General features: G+C 36.3%; 1 protein-coding gene across 4 annotated transcripts in view; it reads right to left on the reverse strand.

The window, feature by feature from the left end:
- TBC1D12 (TBC1 domain family member 12) overlaps positions 1–21,690 on the reverse strand; it is a 129,853-nt gene that overhangs the window by 23,156 nt on the left and 85,007 nt on the right. For 3 of the 4 annotated variants that reach the window (XM_032245661.1, XM_032245662.1, XM_032245664.1), the window contains 4 exons: positions 14,776–14,858; positions 11,008–11,125; positions 8,542–8,648; positions 2,266–2,346 (listed from right to left, as the gene is read on the reverse strand). In XM_032245661.1, the coding sequence (XP_032101552.1) occupies positions 2,266–2,346; positions 8,542–8,648; positions 11,008–11,125; positions 14,776–14,858 (389 nt within the window). The remainder of the gene's footprint in view (positions 1–2,265; positions 2,347–8,541; positions 8,649–11,007; positions 11,126–14,775; positions 14,859–21,690) is intronic. The other variant, XM_032245663.1, reaches the window with a different exon arrangement.

The following is a 21,690-nucleotide window of genomic DNA, read 5'->3' on the forward strand; positions in this document are numbered from 1 at the left end:
AGAAGAGCTTCATGTGGCCTAATAAAACTGATGTGACAGGCAGGAATCTGGAAGAGCCCTTAATGTTTATCTGGTTTTCCCTATGGGACTTTTCTGAATGTAGAAGGCCAGGCTACAAATGCAGAATAAAATCACCCAAAGTCACAAGGTCTTGGGAGAGCATATCATTGGAGGGAGATACCTGTAATCAAACTAGGACACTTTTTCCCATCAAGAAATTTGAAACTCAAGATAAACTACATCTATATAAAGTTGCAACCCTACCCCAACCTAGACCAATTAATTGTTAATTCAGGTGATAATCCCCTAATCAAACTGCCTAACAGGAAAGAGCATGCTTCCTCTGCAGGGGAAACCTCAGCTTTGGTTTCTACATTCTATTTATATACAATGTCTGGCATACAATTTAAACATTTTAGACATACAAAGAAGCAGAAAACGTGACATATAACCACTTTAAAGGGGACAAAAGGGGGAAACACAACCAATAGAGGCAGACCTGCAGATGATGCAGTATTAGAATTAACAGACAACAACACTTTCTGTTATAAATATGTTAAAATATCTGGCTGATATGAGCTAGAGAACAAAAAACAATAATAAAATTTAAAAAGAAAATAGAAGAAAAGATGGGGGAAAGAACATGGGATGGAAGATGAAGAATTTCAACAGAGAAATAGAATGCATAAAAAGAATCAAGTGGGGTGGGCATGGTGGCTCAGGCCTGTAATCCCAGCACTGTGGGAGGCCAAGACGGGCAGATCATGAGGTCAGGAGTTCAAGATCAGCCTGGCTAACATGGTGAAACCCTGTCTCTACTAAAAATACAAAAATTAGTGGGTGTGGTGGCACGCGCCTATAATCCCAGCTACTCAGGAGGCTGAGGCAGGAGAATCACTTGAACCCAGGAGGCAGAGGTTGCAGTGAGCTGAGATCGTGCCATTGTACTCCAGCCTGGGCAACAGAGCAAGATTCCATCTCAAAAGAAAAGGAACCAAGTGAACATTCTACAGTCACAAAGCATATCTGAAATTAAAAGCCCGTTACACTGATATAGATTTAATAGTAGACTAGACAACGCAGAAGAAAAGATTGGTGAATTTGATTATGGATCAATAAAAATCAATGAAACTGAAGCAGAGAGAGAGAGAGAGAGAGAGAGAAATAGTTGGCCAGGCACAATGGTTCACATCTGTAATTCCAGCACTTTGGAAGGCCAAGGCAAGAGGATTGCTCGAGGCCAGGAATTTGAGACCAGCGTGTGAAACATAGACCCCATCCCTACATAATAAACATTTTTTCAATTATATAAAATCATACCTACTCTCCACCAAAAAAAAAAAAAAAAAAAGTAAGAGGCTTATGAAACAGTGTTAAATGGTCTACCATACATGTAATTGGAGTCCAGAAGGAAAACAAGCAAAATAAGGCAGAAGTAATATTTAAAAAGACAGTGACCAAAAAGTTAAATGACACATGCAAATTATAAATATCCAGAAAATAAGAAAATAGTAATTTATGTAGAACACTGCTTCTGACTGGAACTCTTCATTACATTCAATTAATTTCTACTGAAGTGCAACTTTCACCATTTATTTATTTATTTTTTTGGGAGATGAAGTCTGTCATCCAGGCTGGAGTGCAATGGTGTGATCTAAGCTCACTGCAACCTCCACCTCCCAAGTTCAAGCGATTCTCCTGCTTCAGCCTCCTGAGTAGCTGGGATTACAGGCACCTGCCACCATACCCAGCTAATTTTTGTTTTTTCAGTAGAGACGGGATTTTGCTATATTGGCCAGGGTGGTTTTGAACTCCTAACCTCAGGTGATCCACCCACCTTGCTCTCCCAAAGTGCTGGAATTATAGGTGTGAGCCACCGCAGCCAGCCATACCATTTATTCTTGAAAAAATATTTCAGAAGTGAATACTAATAATTTTAATTCTTATAACTTCAATGCTTCAAAAAAAATGAGTTTTCAAAGAATAATGAAATAGCTCCTGTCTGCCAATATAAACCTTCTTCACCTTTTACGTACTTTTAGTTCTCCACAAATAGCTGACATAGCTGAGAGGTCTTAGGATGATACTTACATGAACTCTTCTGTAAATCAACTATTTTCTCTAGCCTTGTTTACTGAAAGGGTTATTAAGATTAAATAAGATGATATATGTAAAGCAATTACTACAGTTTCTGATACATGGTACAAAATCATGCTCAGTAGCTGAATTTTCATCCTGAAATTCTTATTTTAAAGAAAATCACACCTTCTGTATCATTCTCTGAACTTGTTTCACTGAAACTTTTCCACCGTTCTTTTGCTCTTGAGAGGAAGATTTCATAAAGTTCTGGGGGGGGGAAAGAACAAATAGGAAAGAAATATATTTGCAAATTTTAATTTGTTATTCTTTACCTACTACAGGTCAGGTCTCCCTGATGTAGCAAGCATCAAAAAAGTGGCAAATCTAAGTACTTGATTCTACCCAAACTATTCATTATATACCCAAAAAGAAAGCAAATAAAATTACTGCAAAACAATCATCCAAGTAGTTACAATATATAATGTACATATGAGGCAGAAAGAGATGCTTCTGCTAAGAAGTATCATTGCAGAACAGCAGAAAAAACATAATTTTTGGAGTCAGTCAGACCTAGATTCAAATTCTAGCTCTGTCATTTACTAACTGAGGGACTTCAAGAAAGTTGCTTAGCTACCCTGGAACTCAGCTTTCTTCATCTGTACATCAGAGAAAAGCAACACCTACTCATAGGTCTACTGATGATTAAACAAAATAATATATGCAAAGCTCTTGGCACCTTATAGCACTTAAAACAGATGCTAGATCTTGCTTTCTATTGTTCCTGAAACTGGTTTCTCCATTATGATATTGCTATTTAAAGCTACTTATATTTCACACAGGCTTGGTCTAAGGGTCTAAATACAAAAATCTCTACCCCTATCTTTTTAATTTAAGTGTCCAGTCAGTCACTGTACTTCCATATGCAGGAAACTTAAGAACTTAAAACTTAAGAACAGGAAAGATTTAAAAAGTTTTCTCAGTTCCCAAATTTTATTTGTCTTTTATTTTGTAACTAACCATTGCTGATATTTGAAACTACATAAAAACAGGACATTTGAGGGACTTAACAGAAAAAAAATATGTCTTGCCCAAACACCAAAGTTGATATATTGTCCAAAGTAACTTTTCTGCTTCAATTAATTCTTTCTGAGGTTTTATTCATCTTTAAAGGTAATACATGGTTTTTAAAAATTTTCAAAAGTACAAAATAGTATATAGAGAAAAGTAAATTTCCTTTCCTTGGATCCAAGTGTGGTTATCAGAGCTCTCACTAATTCTTCCAAGAATGAAAATATGCATGCACAAGTATACACACACACACACACACACACACACACACACACATATAATCCTTTTAAAAAAATAAAGTGGCAACATATTTCATGCACTGATCTGTATCTTACTTTGTTATATTAGAGGTTGTTCCACATTAGTAGATATAGATCTGCTTTCGCCTGCTTTTGCTTCTTTTAAACAACCAACTCCATATTTTTCCAAAGTAATGACTATACCATAACAAGTATTCTTATATTGCCAAGAAGCATATCATTATCAAATACCTGACTAGATATATTTCAAACAGACTCTTACTATTCTAATCTCTTCTCCTTTTCTATTTACTTTTCATTACTACTAATGGTTTGGAAAGAAGAAATTAAAAAAAAAAAAAAAAGAAAGAAAGAAACTTAAAATTCCTGTTATTATTATTTCTTTTTTTGAGACAGGGTCTCGCTCTGTTGCCCAGGCCGGAGTGCAGTGGTGTGACCTCAGCTTACTGCAACACCCTCTCCCTGGTTCAAGCAATTCTCATGTCTCAGCCCCCTGAGTAGCTGGGATTACCCAAATGTGCCACCATGCCTAGCTAATCTTTTGTATTTTCAGTAGAGTAAGGGTTTCGCCATGTTGGGCAGGCTGGTCTTGAACTCTTGGCCTTATGTGATCCACCCACGTTGGCCTCCCAAAGTGCTAGAATTACAGGAGTGAGCCACAATAATAGGCAAAATTCCTATTATTTATGCCTGGCTCCATCAATGATTTGGTAGAAGAGATGAATATTACATTAAAATTTATATATAAATTTATTTGGGGGTTATTAGGTATAAAATTGTAAGTTTTTAAAAAAATTTCAAACTGGTTCTAAGACAGTCAGCTTAATTATTCTACCCAAATTTTAAAGCTGTCTAAAAAAAAGGGTCACCAGAAAAACCCATCCATTTTAGAAGTCATAAAATTGATCCAATAATAAAAATGTGGTAATACATTTCAAAACATCAAAGGACATCTTTCCAGTAAGATTTACAGTGCTTAAGAAGACCTGCATCTCAGTTCAATTTGATGCTTGGGTCCTCATGTCACACTTACTTTGTTTTGAATCTGCCAAGAGAGAGTTTGAAGCAGGCTTAAAGATAGCACTTCAGACTTGAACAGAGAATACTTTGATTTCAGTGTATATTTTGCTTTCTGATTTTGTGACAATTATGATATTATACATAATCTCAGCAAAATTCACTTTCACTATCATTTTATATCACCACAAATAACTGTTAGAACAATCCTTTCACATCCTTACCTCTATTTTACAGATGAAGAAAACTAAGACTTCTAGATGTTAAGTAATATGCCCAAGGTCACAAACCCAATATATATGGTGGAACCAAGATTTGAACCATATTTGACTGACACTAGAGAATAACTCTTAGCTGTTATTCTTTAGTGATTATAAATTTTTATGACTAAAACAAATAAATTACTAGAGCCATTCAAGAGTAAACAAGATTAACAAAAATAGATTTACTTCAATCAAAATTTACCATCTTTTCCACACTAATGAAAAAGAAAAGAATAAACACACATTCCATTCCTGAATATACAAATGTTTAGAGAAGAAAATCTAAAATTACGTTGAAAATACATGACTCAGTTGTTACAAAACTATAAATTTCAAGCTAAAAAAGAACCATTTGATTAAAGTATCACAAAACATTAACACCAATTTAACCAATGTTTTAATGTCTAAGTTATCAAGATAATTCAGATTCTAAAGCCAAAGTTACCAATAAAAATTGCAAACAAGACTTCACATAATCATCAATACCTCATTATCTGTTTGCAAAATTGATTCTTAAGACTTTAAACAGTTACAATATATTCAAAAGTTCTTAATATTATGGATTTAGAAAATCTAACTGAACGTTCTAACTATAATTTTAAAACATTTAATCTGTTCCAAATTCAGAAAGCAAAAGTAACCTTTGTATTTGGAGAGAACAGTTAAGTCTTACAAAATCTAACTTTTTCTAAGTTAAATAAAAACTTAATTCTTCCTTTAAATTATATTCTGAAAGTTTTTAAATTCTTTTAAAATAACAGGTTGGCTGGGCACGGTGGCTCACACCTGTAATCTCAACACTTTGGGAGGCCAAGGTGAGCAGATCACCTGAGGTCAAGAGTTGGAGACCAGCCTGGCCAGCATGGCAAAACCCTGTCTCTACTAAAAATACAAAAATTATCTGGGTGTGGTGGCAGGTGCCTGTAATCTCAGCTTCTTGGGAGGCTGAGGCAGGGAGAACTGTTTGAATCTGGGAGGCGGGGTTGCAGTGAGTGGAGAGAGTGCCACTGTACTCCAGCCTCAGTGACAGAGCAAGACTCCATCTCAAAATAAATAAATAAAAATAAATAAATAACATGTTTATTACAGAAGACTTGTGAAAATCAAATTTTAAAATCATACAGAATCAAAATATCCAAAGTTGGCATCGCTTTTCAGACAAAGGATAAACATTTAGATTTTTATAACTTATAATTCTGTCCAATTACATAAATGCTGATTGCTGTAATGAACATTTTTGTAGAAAAGCTTTTGCATCTAATCATGATTATTTCCTTAAATTCTTAGAACTGGAATAAATAGTCCAAGATTATTTTTTTGAGACCATAAATATTTCTGAATGATTTTCAGTTTTATCTCCATATGGGTAATTCTCATTCATTTTAATTTCTTTTGAGAGATGAAAACGGCACTTGGATGTTAACATATATGTGTTTTTTATAGAATGGCAGGAAAAAATATATGTCTTTGATTTGGCTATCACAAGGAAAATGGTTAAATAAATTATAGTATAGCCAACTGTGGAATACAATGTAGCTATAGTACATATGAGGCAGACTTGTATATACTAACATGGAAGATGTTCAAATGGATTATAGAAGCCACAGAATTACCTTATGGCATAAGTTGTGGGAGAAAAAAATTAAAGAAAAAGAAAAGCTTTAAAATTGATCATATGTAGATGCACACTTTATGTACACAGAAAAAAGACCAGAAAGAATATACACCAAATTGCTAACAGTGTTTACAGTAGAATCAAGAATAGCAGTTCAGGTGGAAGAGCAGACACTTGTGCTTCCTTATTGCTTTAATTTTTTCAATAAGTATAAAAAGAAAAATTTTAGAAGTAACAGTGATAATATATTATTTTTAGTATTATACTAAAGTCCTTAAGTCTTTTTTTTTGAGATGGAATTTCGCTCTTGTTACCGAGGCTGGAGTGCAATGGCGCAATCTCGGCTTACTGCAACCTCCACCTCCTGGGTTCAAGCAATTCTCCTGCCTCAGCCTCCCAAGTAGCTGGGACTACAGGCGCGTGCCACCATGCCCAGCTAATTTTTGTATTTTTAGTAGACACGGGGTTTCACCATGTTGACCAGGATGGTCTCTATCTCTTGAACTCGTGATCCACCCGCCTCGGCCTCCCAAAGTGCTGGGATTATAGGCGTGAGCCACTGGGCCCGGCCTTTTTTTTTTTCTGAGACAGAGTCTCACTCTGTTGCCCAGGCTGGAGTGCAATGAAGCAATCTCAACTCACTGCAACCTCTGCCTTCTGAGTTCAAGCAATTTTCCTGCCTCAGCCTCCTGAGTAACTGGGATTACAGGTTCACACCACCATGCCTAGCTAATTTTTGTATTTTTAGTAGAGACGGGTTTTCTCCATGTTGGTCAGGCTGGTCTCAAACTCCTGACCTCAGGTGATCCACCCATCTGGGCCTCCCAAAGTGCTGGGATTACAGGCGTGAACCACTACGCATGGCCAAATTATTAATTTATTTAGAGAAAGAGTCATGCTCTGTAGCTCAGGTTGGAGTGCAGTGGCACAATCATAGCTCACTGTAACCTTACTCCTGGGATCAAGCAATCCTCCTATCTAATCCTCCTGAGTAGCTGGGACTATGGGCATGAGCCACCATATCCAGCTTAATTTTTTAAAAATTCATCAAAACTACAGGCTGGGCACAGTGGCCCATGCCTGTAATCCCAGCACTCTGGAAGGCCAAGGCGAGCAGATCATTTGAGACCAGGAATTTGAGACCAGCCTGGCCAGCATGGCAAAACCCTATCTCTACTAAAAATGCAAAAAATTAGACAGGCGTGGTGGTGCATGCCTGTAGTCCCAGCGACTCAGGATGCTGAGGAAGGAGAATCGGTTGAATCCGGGAGGCAGAGGTTGTGGCGAGCCAAGATTGTGCCACTGAACTCCAGCCTGAGTGACCGAGCAAGACTCCATTAAAAAAAAAAAAACAAAAACCAAACTACTGGACATTTTGCTCCTATTCACCAAAGTTTAAGAAACTTAAGAAAATAATACAACTCTTTTGAAAATCTTCTTACTTCTTTTTCTGGTCTTTGGATTTTAAAGTTTTTTTCTTTATGCTGCTAATAAACTTTAACATTATTTATTTATTATTTAGAGACAGAGTCTCATTCTTTTGCTCAGGCTGGAGCACACCAGTGCAATCTTGGCTCACTGCAGCCTCCACCTGGGTTCAAGTGATTCTTCCACCTCAGCCTCCATAGCTGGGATTACAGGCCCGTGTCACCATACCCAGCTAATTTTTGCATTTTTAGTAGAGATGGGGTTTTGTCACATTGGTCAGGCTGGTCTTGAACTCTTGACCTCAGGTGATCCATCTGCCTTGGCCTCCCAAAGTGCTGGGATTACAGGCATAAGCCTGGGCCCAGCCTAAAATTTTTTAAATAAAAAAAAAATTCAAAATGACTTGTTTAGGTAAAGAGAGAGGAAACTAAACTTTTGGCATTCCTCCAGTATTTATCTGGGTTTTTTTTTTGTGTAAAAGTGGAGCCTTTTCATAATTAAAACTATTTTCCTTTTTCTTATATATACTTATTCATCCACTACCATGTAGAATCCCAGGTTTCTGATATTTGAATGCTGAGAATGCCAAGAAGATTATTGGTAGTTGTAAACTAAAGGAAAAACCATAAATCTTATTTACATAATATAATAACTTATTAAATAACAGGCTTTGGGGAGATGAAGCATGTTCTTAAAATGACATTCTATATGGTAATGGACATTTATTTTAATGGTCACTCTACTAATCTGCTATGTAACTCTGTAGATGGCTATTTGTAAATGTGGGAGTAACTGAACATAGAATACAAACCAGGAGTGATATTTAGTTCATTTCCTACAGCTAGACTCCAAACTTTCCCACGGACACTAGGGGGCAATCCCTGCCACCACAATTCTCGAACTCTTCTTGTACTACGCCTAGAATTAAAGGAGGAGAAAAAAGGAGAAAGTTACTTTTTACACCAAAAATACTAATTGCATGATGGATTATCTTTAGTCTATGGCCAAGTGATCAAATCATTTTTAAGATTACAGAAAACTGGGTATGAAATGCATTCTTTTCTTTGGGTTCATGCCTGCAGGGAACAACAACCTACAAGATGTATAGGATCCCAAAGAGACAACAGTAATCTAAAGGGAACTGTGTTTTATAAATGTCAATAAGAGACTCAGAAATATGCAGTCAATTATTTAAAAAACAAGATAAAAGGGTCATAAAAATGTGTCACCAATTCAGTACCAAAAACAAAACAACCAAGGATCTACAGTGGGTAAGGCCCTAGTTTCTGAGAAGCAGTAAAGTCTGCTAAAAGACTGTCGGCTTTAAAGTCAGATAGATCTGAGTTCAAATCTAGTTTAACCATTAATGAAATGTATAACCTTGGGCAAATCACTTAACCTCTCTGACCTTGAGTTTCCTTATGAGATAAGTGGGAGTAAAATTACATACACCTTATAAATTTTCTAAGAATCAATACAATTACTTATGCAAAGTGCCTCAGATAATATGTCACACTGTGCCAATATTCAACAAATTCCCAATGTACAAACTACAGTAGGCATTGCAGAAGATATCCCCAACCCTCCAGTCAAGAGGGAAGATAAGGCATATTTTAAAATATTATATAAAATGGCAATAAGAAAGAAATTCTGTCATTTGCAACAACACAGAAGAACCAAGAGGATATTGTGCCAAGTAAAATAAACCAGGCACAGAAAGACCACATAATCTCATTTTTATGTGGAATCCAAAAAAGTCAAACTCAAAAAGTAGGGAATAGAATGGTGGTTATGAGAGAGTAGGAGAGTAAAGTGAATGGGAAAAGGTGAGATGTTGATCAAAGGGTACAAAGCTCCATTACAAAAAATAAGTGTTAGTGACTTATTACATAGAGTGGTGACTATAATAAATAATAATGAACTATATATTTCAAAATTGCTAAATGAGCATATTTTAAATGTTCCACCACAATATACTGAGAAGTACATGAGCTGATGGATTTATTAATTAGCTTAATTTAATCATTCCATAATGTAACCATGTATCAAAATATCACATTGTGCAAGGCAGGTGGCTCTTTGGGAGCCACCTTTGGAAGGCCAAGGCGGGCAGATTGCTTAAGCCCAGGACTTCGAGACCAGCCTGGGCAACACAGTGGGGCTCCATGTTTACAAAAAATACAAAAATTAGCTGGACATGGTAGCACATTCCTATACTCCCAGCTACTTGGGAGGCTGAGCTGGAAGGAATGAAACACTTGAGCCCAGGGAGGCTGGGGTTGCAGTGGGCCAGGATTGTACTGTTACACCCCAGCCTGGGCAACAGAGTAAGACCCTGTTTTGGAAAAAAAAAAAAAAAAAAACCTCAGAAAACACATCACAGTAGGGTGCAGTGGCTCACACCTATAATCCCAGCACTTTGGGAAGCTGAGGTGGGCAGATCACTTGAGGCCAGGAGTTTGAGACTTGCCTGGCCAACATGATGAAATATCGTTTCTACTAAAAATGCAAAACAATTAGCTGGCTATGGTGGTGCGTGCCTGTAGAACCAGCTACCAGCTGAGGCATAAGAATCACCTGAATCTAGGAGGCAGAGGTTGCAGTGAGCAGAGATTGTGCCACTACACTCTAGCCTGGGTGACAGAGGGAGACTGATTCAAAAAAAATAAAATAAAATCACATTGTACCACATAAATATATACAATTATTATTTATCCTTAAAAAGATGCTCACTAAATAAATAAATAAATAAATAAATAAATAAATAAATGGCAAGGGCAAGATAAGTATGTTAGTCTCAAAGTATGATGATGGGACATTTACATAAGGGAAAGACCATACATATTTCCTTGATTGTGAGATAAGCACTTTAAAAATCACTTTAATATTAATAAACACATCTTATAATGCATTTACATATTTAATATTTTCTTTCCAAATAGCTGCTGTTACATCAATAGTGCATCTTGCAATTGATGGTATGCCAGCATTAAGAAAATATTAAAAGTTTCATAAATCAATTAGCATTTCAGTTGGGTCCCAAAGGATAGGTAAGATTTAGCAGACACAGAGGATGGTTAGTAAGGGAAGTAGGTGGTAGAAACTGAGGGATTTATGAAAGCAAAGGCATATATGTAAATTTGGAAAATTTCAGGCATTAATTAATAGTATAATATGGCTGAAGCATAAAATACATGCTGGGAAGTAATAAAAATACAGAATCAGAAACATGAGATCTTCAGAGACAAATGGGAATTCAGGAAGTCTGCTTACTTACATTACTTCCCAATTGGGCAGTATTTCATTGATCCAAATTACCATTGCACTTGCAATATTTTCTTCCTGCTTAAATCGTTCTTTCATTATTCTTTTTCTTTTATGTGCTTCCTTAATTTCTGTTTTAAATAAGTAAAAATTATTTCAATACAAATAAGTTAGATCAAAATCCTCTTCTCCATTTACCTAAACTCTACAAAACAGGCTTTCTCAAAAAGATTATCATAAGAGGAAGAAAGGAAATAAGGGAGGGAGGGAAGGGGAAAGGAAGGGAAAAAGCGAAAGTAAATGAACTTGATTAACATAATTTTCCTTTGTTTTCTCTTTCTTTTTTTTTTATTTTTTGAGACAGAGTCTTGCTGTGTCACCCAGGCTGGAGTGCAGTGGTGCAACCTCTGCTCACTGCAACCGCGGCCTCTGAGTTCAAGCAATTCTGCCTCAGCCTCCTGAGTAGCTGTGATTACAGGCACGTGCTACCACGCCCACTTTTTTTTTTTTTTTTTTTTTTTTTTTTTTTTTTAATTTTTAGAAGAGACGGGGTTTCACTGTGTTAGCCAGTATGGTCTCCATCTCCTGACCTCGTGATCCGCTCACCTCAGCCTCCCAAAGTGCTTGGATTACAAGTGTAAGCTACCATGACTGGCCTGTTTTCTCTTTTTTTTAGATACGGGTCTCACCACATTGCCCAGGTGGCCTCAAACTCCTGGACTTAAATAAATCCTCACATCTCAGCTTCCTGAAGAGCTTGGACTACACATGTGTGCCACCATGCCCAGCTATTAAATAATTTTAAAATAACATCTCCTGTTCTACTATAAAAGTAAATGGAATAAAAGGTCAGAAAAATAATTTAAGTAGATTACTTTATCACATATCACATATTTCTACTTACACTTAATCTATAAAGTGAAATATCTTACGGATTAACTATATAAAAAAATAAAAAACTGTAGGTAACTAACCAATACCTATTTTTCCTACAAAGGTTTATAAATTTTCTGACATATCCCACATGACATTCAAAAATGATTTTGCCAATAGCACTATTAGTACATAGCCCATGAACTCTTTTTAATATGGTGTTTCACCTTACTAATTAGTTTGAAATTTTAAAATGTCCCCCAAAACACATGTATTAAGAGTACATCTCTCAAATTTTGAGGCAAAAGTTGAGGGGAGATAATGTATCTCTGAAAATCAAAGGTCACAATTTCAGAAGAAAAGGTGTCTCAAACACAGAGGAAAATGAGTCATAAATCAAAACTTCTACGTAATTTTAGAACCAGTGAGGACGTCAGAGACCAGCTAGCCAAACTGTTTTCAAATTGTTTTTTCAGATATGCCTCAGATACCATCTTGAGGGACAAGCAGAAGGCCAAGCAAATATCTCTACTTTCTTCTATTTGTTTCACGTATTCAGATTCTATAAAAGATTTCTTGGGAGAACATTTTACTGCTTTAACAACAACAACAAAAAAGTGTTAAAAGAGAAGTTTCAATGCCCTGATTAAGGTGGCCTGCCCTCACACTTTATGTATGAGAAAACTGACATTAGGCCTATTCAGAGTATCACTACCTATATCAAACAAGATTAAAGCTGTGGCTTTCTGATTTCTTAGTTCAATATTGTTCCTATCATACCATGCTTTTAAGATCATCCAGTACCAATAACTATGCTACATACTAATCATACAGTAAAAATATGAAAAGTCAATGAAAACTTAACTGGGGCCAGGCACAGTGGTTCACGCCTATAATCCCAATGCTTTCGGGAGGCCCAGGTGGGAGAACTGTTTGAGGCCAGGAGTTTGAGACCAGCCTGGGCAACACAGAGAGACCCTACCTCTACAAAATAACTTTTTAAAAAATGAGCTGAGGCCGGGTGTGGTGGCTCATGCCTGTAATTCCAGCACTTTGGGAGGCCAAGGAAGGCAGATCACTTGAGGTCAGGAGTTCGAGACCACCGTGTCTCTACTAAAAATGCAAAAATTAGCATGGTGACAGGCACTTGTAATCCCAGCCAGTCTGGAGGCTGAGGTGAGAGAATCACTTGAACCCAGGAGGCAGAGGCTGCAGTGAGTGGAGATTGTGCTACTGCACTCCAGCCTGGGTGGCAGAGTGAGGCTTCCTCTCAAAAAAAAAAAAAAAAAAGAGCTGGGCGTGGTGGCATGTACCTGTAATCCCAGCTACTAGGGAGGCTGAGGCAGCAGGATTGCTTGAGCCCAGGAATTCAAGGCTGCAGTGAGCTATAATTGTACAACTGCACACCAGCCTAGGCAACAGAGTGCGACCCTGTCTCTAAAATAAATAAATACATAATAAAAAATTAAAATTTAGGCTGGATGTGGTGGCTCGCACCTATAATTTTAGCACTTTGGGAGGCTGAGGTGGGCAGATCACTTGAGATCAGGAGTTGGAGACCAGCCTGGCCAACATGGCAAAACCCATCTCGACAAAAAACACAAAAATTAGCTGGGCGTGGTGGTGTACGCCTGTGGTCCCAGCTACTTGGGAGGCTGAGGTGGGAGGATCTCCTGAGCCTAGGAGATTGAGGCTGCAGTAAACCAGGTTTCCATCACCGCACTCCAGACTAGGTGACAGAGCAAGACCCTGCCTCAAATAAATAAATAAATAAAAACTCAATTGGGTACAGAAATATTTAGAATTCTGTATAGTAAAATACACTCAACTAATGATTAAATAAGCAGGCCTTTTAGAAACATATAACTAACCTTGTATATCCTATGTTTACTTAACATTAAAGAAGTAACCATTTCCAGAATAGCACCATAAAGCAGAACTATATACTATTATAATGTTCCATTCACTTACGTCAAAGGAAAACATATCAGTTGTTAATAAGTTATTGGGTGTTAAGTCTAAAAATATATATATAGCTGTATAATATCTTCTAAAAGTGTATGTTTATCCTGAAATTACAGTTGTCAGTAAATAAGCCCTGTTAAATTACCCTGATATTATGTTTTGGTTGGAGAAGAGAATTAATAAATAAATATGTAAATTTATACACACAAAAGTATACATTTATGTGACTAATCAAATGACACAATTGGGCCTCTGGAGAGACTCTGTAAGTCACAAAAGAATATTTTAGTTTCAAATCATATTCTCACAGCCACACAGAAATTTAAAATTATTAATCATAAAATAATTAGAAATTAAGAATTATCAAATTATAAAATATAAAAACTGTTAAAAAGTGAAAATCATTAATAGATTCAGAAATAATATCTTTATTTATAAACGAAGATAGTAGTGGTCCAAGTTTTATGACTGTAATCTCAAGATTCCTCCTATTAGTTTGTAAAAGTACATGCAGAAAAACTATGATCCTGATATGTCATTTTATCCCTCCTTTAGAACAAACTTAATTATAAAAATAATAGAGAAAAATAAAAGCCTAGGCAACATGGTAGAAAATAGTAGAGAAAAACAAAAGCCTAGGCAACCTCATCCCCTCAAACAATACAAAAAATTAGCCAGGCATGGTGGCATGTGCCTGTGGTCCCAGCTACTAGTGAGACTGAGAGGTAAGAGGACTGCTTGAGCCTGGGAGGTCGGGCTACAGTGAGCTGTGATTGTGTTACTGCATATCAGCCCGGACAACAGAGCAAGGCCCTGTCTCAAAAAAAAAAAAAAAAAAAAAAAAATTCAGTATCATCTTGAAGATAGACTTGATCAATTTTACCAACCATCTTCCTGATAAAATCAGAAAATTAACTATACCATTTGGACTTAAATTTTATACCTCGTTTTTTAGCCTCAGCCACCATCTCATCATATTCTTGTCGGTGACGTAAAGCTTCTTCCACAGATTTGGCAGGAAGATTTCTGGAAAAAAAATTCTTAAGTCAAGCCAGTTTTTAAAAGATTAAACTTATTAACTTCTTTCTTTTTATAACCAGATACAAAGAATTCCTAACCTAACCTCATTTCATACACTAAGGAAGTGAAAGGCTGAAAAGAACTGTGAATTTTAGAACAGAATCAGAATCCAGGTTGTTAATATGTATTGCATGTGTGTGTGCGTGTGTGTGTGTGTGTGTGTGTGTGTGTGTGTATTTCTATGTCATGTGTATGTAAGCTTGTATACATTTAAACCTTTCAGATTTTTTTTTTTTAATAGAGATGGAGTCTCCCTATGTTGCTCAGGCTGGTCTCAAACTCCTGGGTTGAAGTGATCCTCCTGCCTCAGCTTCTCAAAGTGCTGGGATTACAGGTATGAGCCACTGAGCCCAGTCCATTTCATATTTCAGTCAATACGTTTAGGTTATTTGTTAAACCCACATACTAGAGTTTTCTTTAGCCAACTTTCTTTGAGATATAATTTTCATATAATAAAATCAATAAACATATTTTAAGAGCAGTTTGAGTCTTGACAAATATATGTACCTGTGCAGCCAACTAACCAATCAAGATATAGAACATTATCATCATTCCACTAAGTTTCTTTGTGATACCTCAATACTTACCCACCTCACAAAATCACTGCTTTGATTTCTATCACTATAGATTAATTTTTTCCCTCTTCAAGAATTTTATAGACTCCTATGTCTAGTTTTTTTGTTTGTTTTTAATTTACACTGAAGGACTAATGTCTGCTTATTTTGCTCAGCATAGTTCTAAAAATCATTCATGTTATTTTATTAATAATGTATTCCTTTTAAATGCTGAGTGGTATTCCATTTATCCATGTAGGTAGACACTTCTATTCTTTCCAGATTGGGGCCATTACTAATAAAACTACTATAAAAATTAACATCAAGTTTTTGTGTAGGCATTTGCTTTCATTTTCCTTAAACAGAATTCTTGGGTAATATAATAAGTGCAGATATACCTTTACAACAAACTGTCAAACTGCTTTTCACTAATTAGAGTTTTAAAACAACATTTAACTAAAAACTGGATCATCCACCATTTGCATACTCTTTATCCTTGGGAGTTATGTTCCAAGACCTCCAGTGGATGCCTGAAACCTCAGATAGTAACAAACCCTATACATACTAGGTTTTTTCCTATACATACATAAAGAACTATGATAAAGTTTAATTTAATTGAGATTAAGTTAACCCAGCACAATATGTTTCCATCAATTGGAACACATTTCTGTTAAGAACTTCCACCCATAAATTTAATGCCTTTTCAATTGTAACTAAATATTTACCATGCATTCTGGCAGTAACTGTTACAATTTAAGGTGCGACAGTAACATTAGCATAAATTTCTTTTTCATTCTTCACAATTTCATGGATAGAAGATTGATTCTTAACACAGATCTTAGCAACTTCAGCATACGATTTTTTTTTCTTATTAAATTGAGAACTCTCATCTTTAGCTTAAAGGAGGAACTTTACAGCTACTTTTTGGCATATCTGAATTGTTAGCATTAATATCTAAATTTTCAGCATTACTACACTTAAGCTTAAGGGGCATTATTAAGTACAATAAGGGTTATTTGAAAACAAGCACTGTGATATCACCAACAGTCAATCTGACAACCAAGAAGGTTGCTAAGTGAACTACCAGGTAGGTGGTATATATAGTGCAGATACACTGGTCACATGTCCCTGGCAAGATGGAGCAGGACAGTGTGAGATTTCATCAAGCTACTCAGAATGGCATGCAATTTAAAAATTATAAGTTATTTCTGGAATTTTCCACTTAATGTTTTCAAACCACAGCTAACTGCAGGTAACTGAAATTGCCTTAAGCAAAACCACAGATAAGGGGTAACTACTACACCATAGTAGTTTGGCTTCACAGAGTCAGTGATTTAGACACAAAAAATGCAAAAGTAAATACAATGGTCTATAAACACTTATCCAAATATAATCACACTAATGTCCAGTTTTAGGCGTCAGTTTTTTTCTTTTTAAACAGTCTAGTACGGAAAAAGATATGTGACAAACTTTCAAATTATAAATTCTACCTCCTCTTCTCAAATTAGTCAAATTGATCAGGTATGTTGTAGGAGGGAGGAATGAAGGTTAAGACTTCTGCTTCAGGTCATAGTGGAATAAAAGAAATCAGGTTTACCCTCTCCCCTTAAGTATTAAAAAATGGACAAAATATATTAAACTATAGTTCCCAGACAACAGACACTGGGCAGCACAAGACAGTGATGTTTAGGAGAAAGAAAATAAGCAAGGTAACCCTACAAGTACTTTACATTTCCACGTCTCAGTGGTGAAAGGCAGGACCCAAACAAAGTCCATCAATCCTCCTAAGGTGAGGAGACAGTTTAGAGTTGGAGAGTCCAAGACAGCTAAAAGTTACAAATCAGAAAACCAGAAAGAAGGGAGGTGCTGAAGAGTCCTCTCAGGTCTTCGGCTAGGTACTGATCTGTGCATGTGTGTGATTAAACTACAGCCAGAAAAAGAACCACCAGAAAAAAATAGGACATTCTCAAAGTTCACACAGAACCAGCCAGAGTGGAAAGACCACCTGATAGATAAGAGCACCAGGTAGAGTCCTTAGAAGGATAATACCTCAGTAATGAGGACAAATTACTCCTAAACTAAAAGCTATTCTGAAACCACTCTAACAAAGATTAGGTCAAAAGGATTAAACTATTTCCAAAAAAACTGCCAACCAGACTAAAGCCAAAAAGCATTTAAAAGAACACACAAAAAAGTCCAACATCCACCTATGTAAATCACAATGTCTGTCATTCAATAGTAACAGAGATGTAAAGAAGCAGAAAAATACAATGCATAATGAGAAGAAAAATTAATCAACTGTCACAATATAAAAATGTTACAGATGGTAGCATTATAACACAAGGATGATAAAATAGCTGTTATAAATATCCTATAGTTATACCTTATTATACTGTGATTTGCTTTATTACATTTTGCAAATATTGCATTTTTTACAAATTGAAGGTTTGTAGCAACCCTAATGTCAAGCAAGTCAATTGGCACCATTTTCCAACAATGTGCTCACTGTGTATCTCTGTATCACATTATACTAATTCTTGCAATATTTCTTTTTTTTCTTTTTGAGACGGAGTTTCACTCTCATCACCTAAGCTGGAATGCAATGCTGCGATCTTGCCTCACTGTAAACCTCTGCCTCCCGGTTGATTTCAAGCAATTCTCCTGCCTCAGTCTCTCGAGTAGCTGGAATTACAGGTGCCCATCAGCATGACTGGTTACATTTTCTGGTAATTTTAATAGAGATACAGTTTTACCATGTTGGTCAGGCTGGTCTCGAACTCCTATTCTCAGGTGATTTGCCTGCTCCAGCCTCCCAAAGTTCTGGAATTACAGGGGTAAACTACCACACCCAGCCAATTCTTGCAATATTTCAAACTATTTCATTATCATTGCTATTTGTTATGGTGATCTGTGATCAGTGATTTTTGTTGTTACTATTGTAACAAGAACAACTACTATTGTGGCTGTTTTGAGGTAGCTCAAAGAAATTCCAGATAACACAGCGGAGGGATTCAGAATTTTATTAGAAACCTAACAATGTATCTTAAGGAACTAGAAAAGCTAGAGCAAACCAAATCCAAAATTAGTAAAAGAAAAGAAACCCAAAAATTAGCTGGGCATGGTGGCATGTGCCTGTAGTCCCAGCTACTCAGGAGGCTGATGTGAGAAGATGGCCTGAGCCTGGGAGGCCAAGGCTACAATGAGCCATGTTCATGCCAATGTACTGCAGCCTGGGTGACAAAGTGAGACCATGTCTCAACCAAAAAAAAAAAGAAAAAGAAAAGAGCACAAATAAATGAAATCGAAGCAAAGAAAACAATATAAAAGATCAACAAAACAAAATGGTTTTTTAAAAAGAAAAACAAAATTGAGAAACCTTTAGCCAGACTAAGAATAAAAGACAAAAGACCCAAATAAATAAAATCTAAGATGAAAAGGAGACATTACAACTGATACTACACAAATTCAAAAGATTGTTGGTGGTCACTATGTGCAACTGTGTGCCAAGGAAATGGATAAATTTCTAGACACATACAACCTACCAAGATTGAACCATGAAGAAATACAAAACCTGAACAGACCAACAGCAAGTTACAATGGAATAAAACATTTAATTATGGAGCTATAATTAAAAGTCTCTCAGTAAAGAACAGCCCAGGACCTGATGGCTTCACTGCTGTATTCTATCAAACATTTAAAGAAGCACTGAACTGACACCAATCCTACTCAAATTACTTTCAAAAACAGAAGAGGGAATACTAATGAATCACTCTACGAGGCCAGTATTACCCTGATACCCAAACAAGACAGAGACATATCAAAAAAAAAAAAAGTGGGGGGGGGGGGTAAAATACAGGCCAATATTCCTAACAAATAAGGATGCAAAAATCCTCAACAAAATATTAGCAAACTAGATTCAACAATACATTGAAAAGATAATTCATCATGACCAATTGAGACTTATCCCTGGAATGTTATGTCTATTTCAATGTATGCAAATCAATCAATGTGATACATCATCTCAATAGAGAGAAAGACAAAAACTGTATGACAATTTCAACTGATGCTGAAAAAACATTTGAAAAAATTAAACATCCTTCCATGATAAAAGCCCTAAAAAAACTGGGGACAGAAGGAACATACCTCAAAATAGTAAAAGCCATACACCACAGACCCACAGTATCATACTTAATGGGAAAAAATTGAAAGCCTTTCTTCCAAATTCTGGAACAAAACAAGGCTGCCAATTTTCACCACTGTTATTCAACATAACACTGCAAGTCCTAGCTAGAACAATCAGATAAGAGAAGAAAATAAAGGATATCCAAATTGGAAAAGAAGAAATCAAATTATTCTTGTTTGCAAATGAGATAATCTTATATTTGGAAGAGTTCAAATACTCTACCAAAAAAACTATTAAAAATGATAAACAAATTCAGTAAAGTTGCAGGATAAAAAATCAACAGACAAAAATCAGTAACATTTCTACATGCCACCACTGAACAATCTGAAAAATTAAAAAAAAAAAAAAATCCCACTTGTAACAGTCACAAATAAAATTAAATACCTAGGAATTAAGCAAAGAAGTAAAAGATCTTATTTTATTTGAAACAATACAAACTGTAAAACACTGATAAAAGAAACTGAAGAGGACACCAAAAAAATGAAAAATATTCCATGTTCATGGATTGAATAGAATCAACATTGTTAAAATGTCCATACTACCCTAAGCAATCTACAGATTCAATGCAAACCCTATCAAAATAGCAACAACATTCTTCACAGAAATAGAAAAGACAATCCTAAAATTTATATGCATTAAAAAAGATTGAGAATAGCCAAAGCCATTTTGAGCAAAAAGAACAAAACTGGAGACATTACATTATGTGACTTCAAATTACACTACAGAGCTATAATAACCAAAAACAGCATGGTAGTGGCATAAACACAGACACACAGACCAATGGAATAGAACAGAGAACCCAGAAATAAATCTATACATCTACTGGATAATCTGTCATTTTTTTTTAACTTTTTTTTCTTTCTTTTTGTTTTTTTAGACAGAGTCTTGCACTGTTGCCCAGGCTATAGTGCAGTGGCACAATATTGGCTCACTGCAATGTCCGCCTCCTGGGTTCAAGCAATTCTCCTGCTCAGCCTCCCGAGTAGCTGGGACTACAGGTGTGCACTAGCACGCCCAGCTGATTTTTTTATATTTTTAGTAGAGACGGGGTTTCACCATGCTAGCCAGGATGGTCTCAATCTCCTGACCTCCTGATCCACCCGCCCCGGCCTCCCAAAATGCTGGGATTACAGACGTGAGCCACTGTGCCTGGCCTAATCTGTCATTTTTGACAAAGGTGTCAAGAACATATGTTTGGGAAAAGACAGTCTCTTCAATAAATGATACTGGGAAAACTGGGTTATCATATGCAGAAGAATAAAACTAGACCCCTATCTCTCACCATGTACAAAAATCAAATCAAAATGGATTCAAGACTTAACTCTAATACCTCAAACTATGTAACTACTAAAAGAAAACACTGAGGAAACTCTCCAAGACACTGGACTGTGCAAAGAGTTCTCTTTTTTTTTTTTTTTTGAGACGGAGTTTCGCTCTTGTTACCCAGGCTGGAGTGCAATGGCGCGATCTCGGCTCACCGTAACCTCCGCCTCCTGGGTTCAGGCAATTCTCCTGCCTCAGCCTCCTGAGTAGCTGGGATTACAGGCACGTGCCACCATGCCCAGCTAATTTTTTGTAGTTTTAGTAGAGATGGGGTTTCACCGTGTTGACCAGGATGGTCTCGATCTCTTGACCTCGTGATCCACCCACCTCGGCCTCCCAAAGTGCTGGGATTACAGGCGTGAGCCACCACGCCCGGCCAAGAGTTCTTGAGTAATACCTCACGAGCACAGGCAGCCACAGCACAAATGAACAAATGAGATCACATCAAGTTAAAAATGTTTTGCACAGCAAAAAACAAAACAAAACAAAACAAAAAAACAAAATGGGAGAAAATATGTGCAAACTACCTGTCTGACAAGGGATTATATTAGATTAATATAATAACCAGAATACATAAAGAGCTCAAGCTTATATATCCACAGGTATAAATCTAATAATACAATTTAAAAATGGGTAAAAGATTTGAATAGGCATTTCTCAAAAGACATACAAATGGCAAACAGGCATATTCAAAGGTGGTCAACATTTGAGAGAAATG

This window comes from Sapajus apella, unplaced genomic scaffold (genome assembly GCF_009761245.1).
Source record: "Sapajus apella isolate SASKATOON/1434 unplaced genomic scaffold, GSC_monkey_1.0 scaffold58, whole genome shotgun sequence".
NCBI lineage: Eukaryota > Metazoa > Chordata > Mammalia > Primates > Cebidae > Sapajus > Sapajus apella.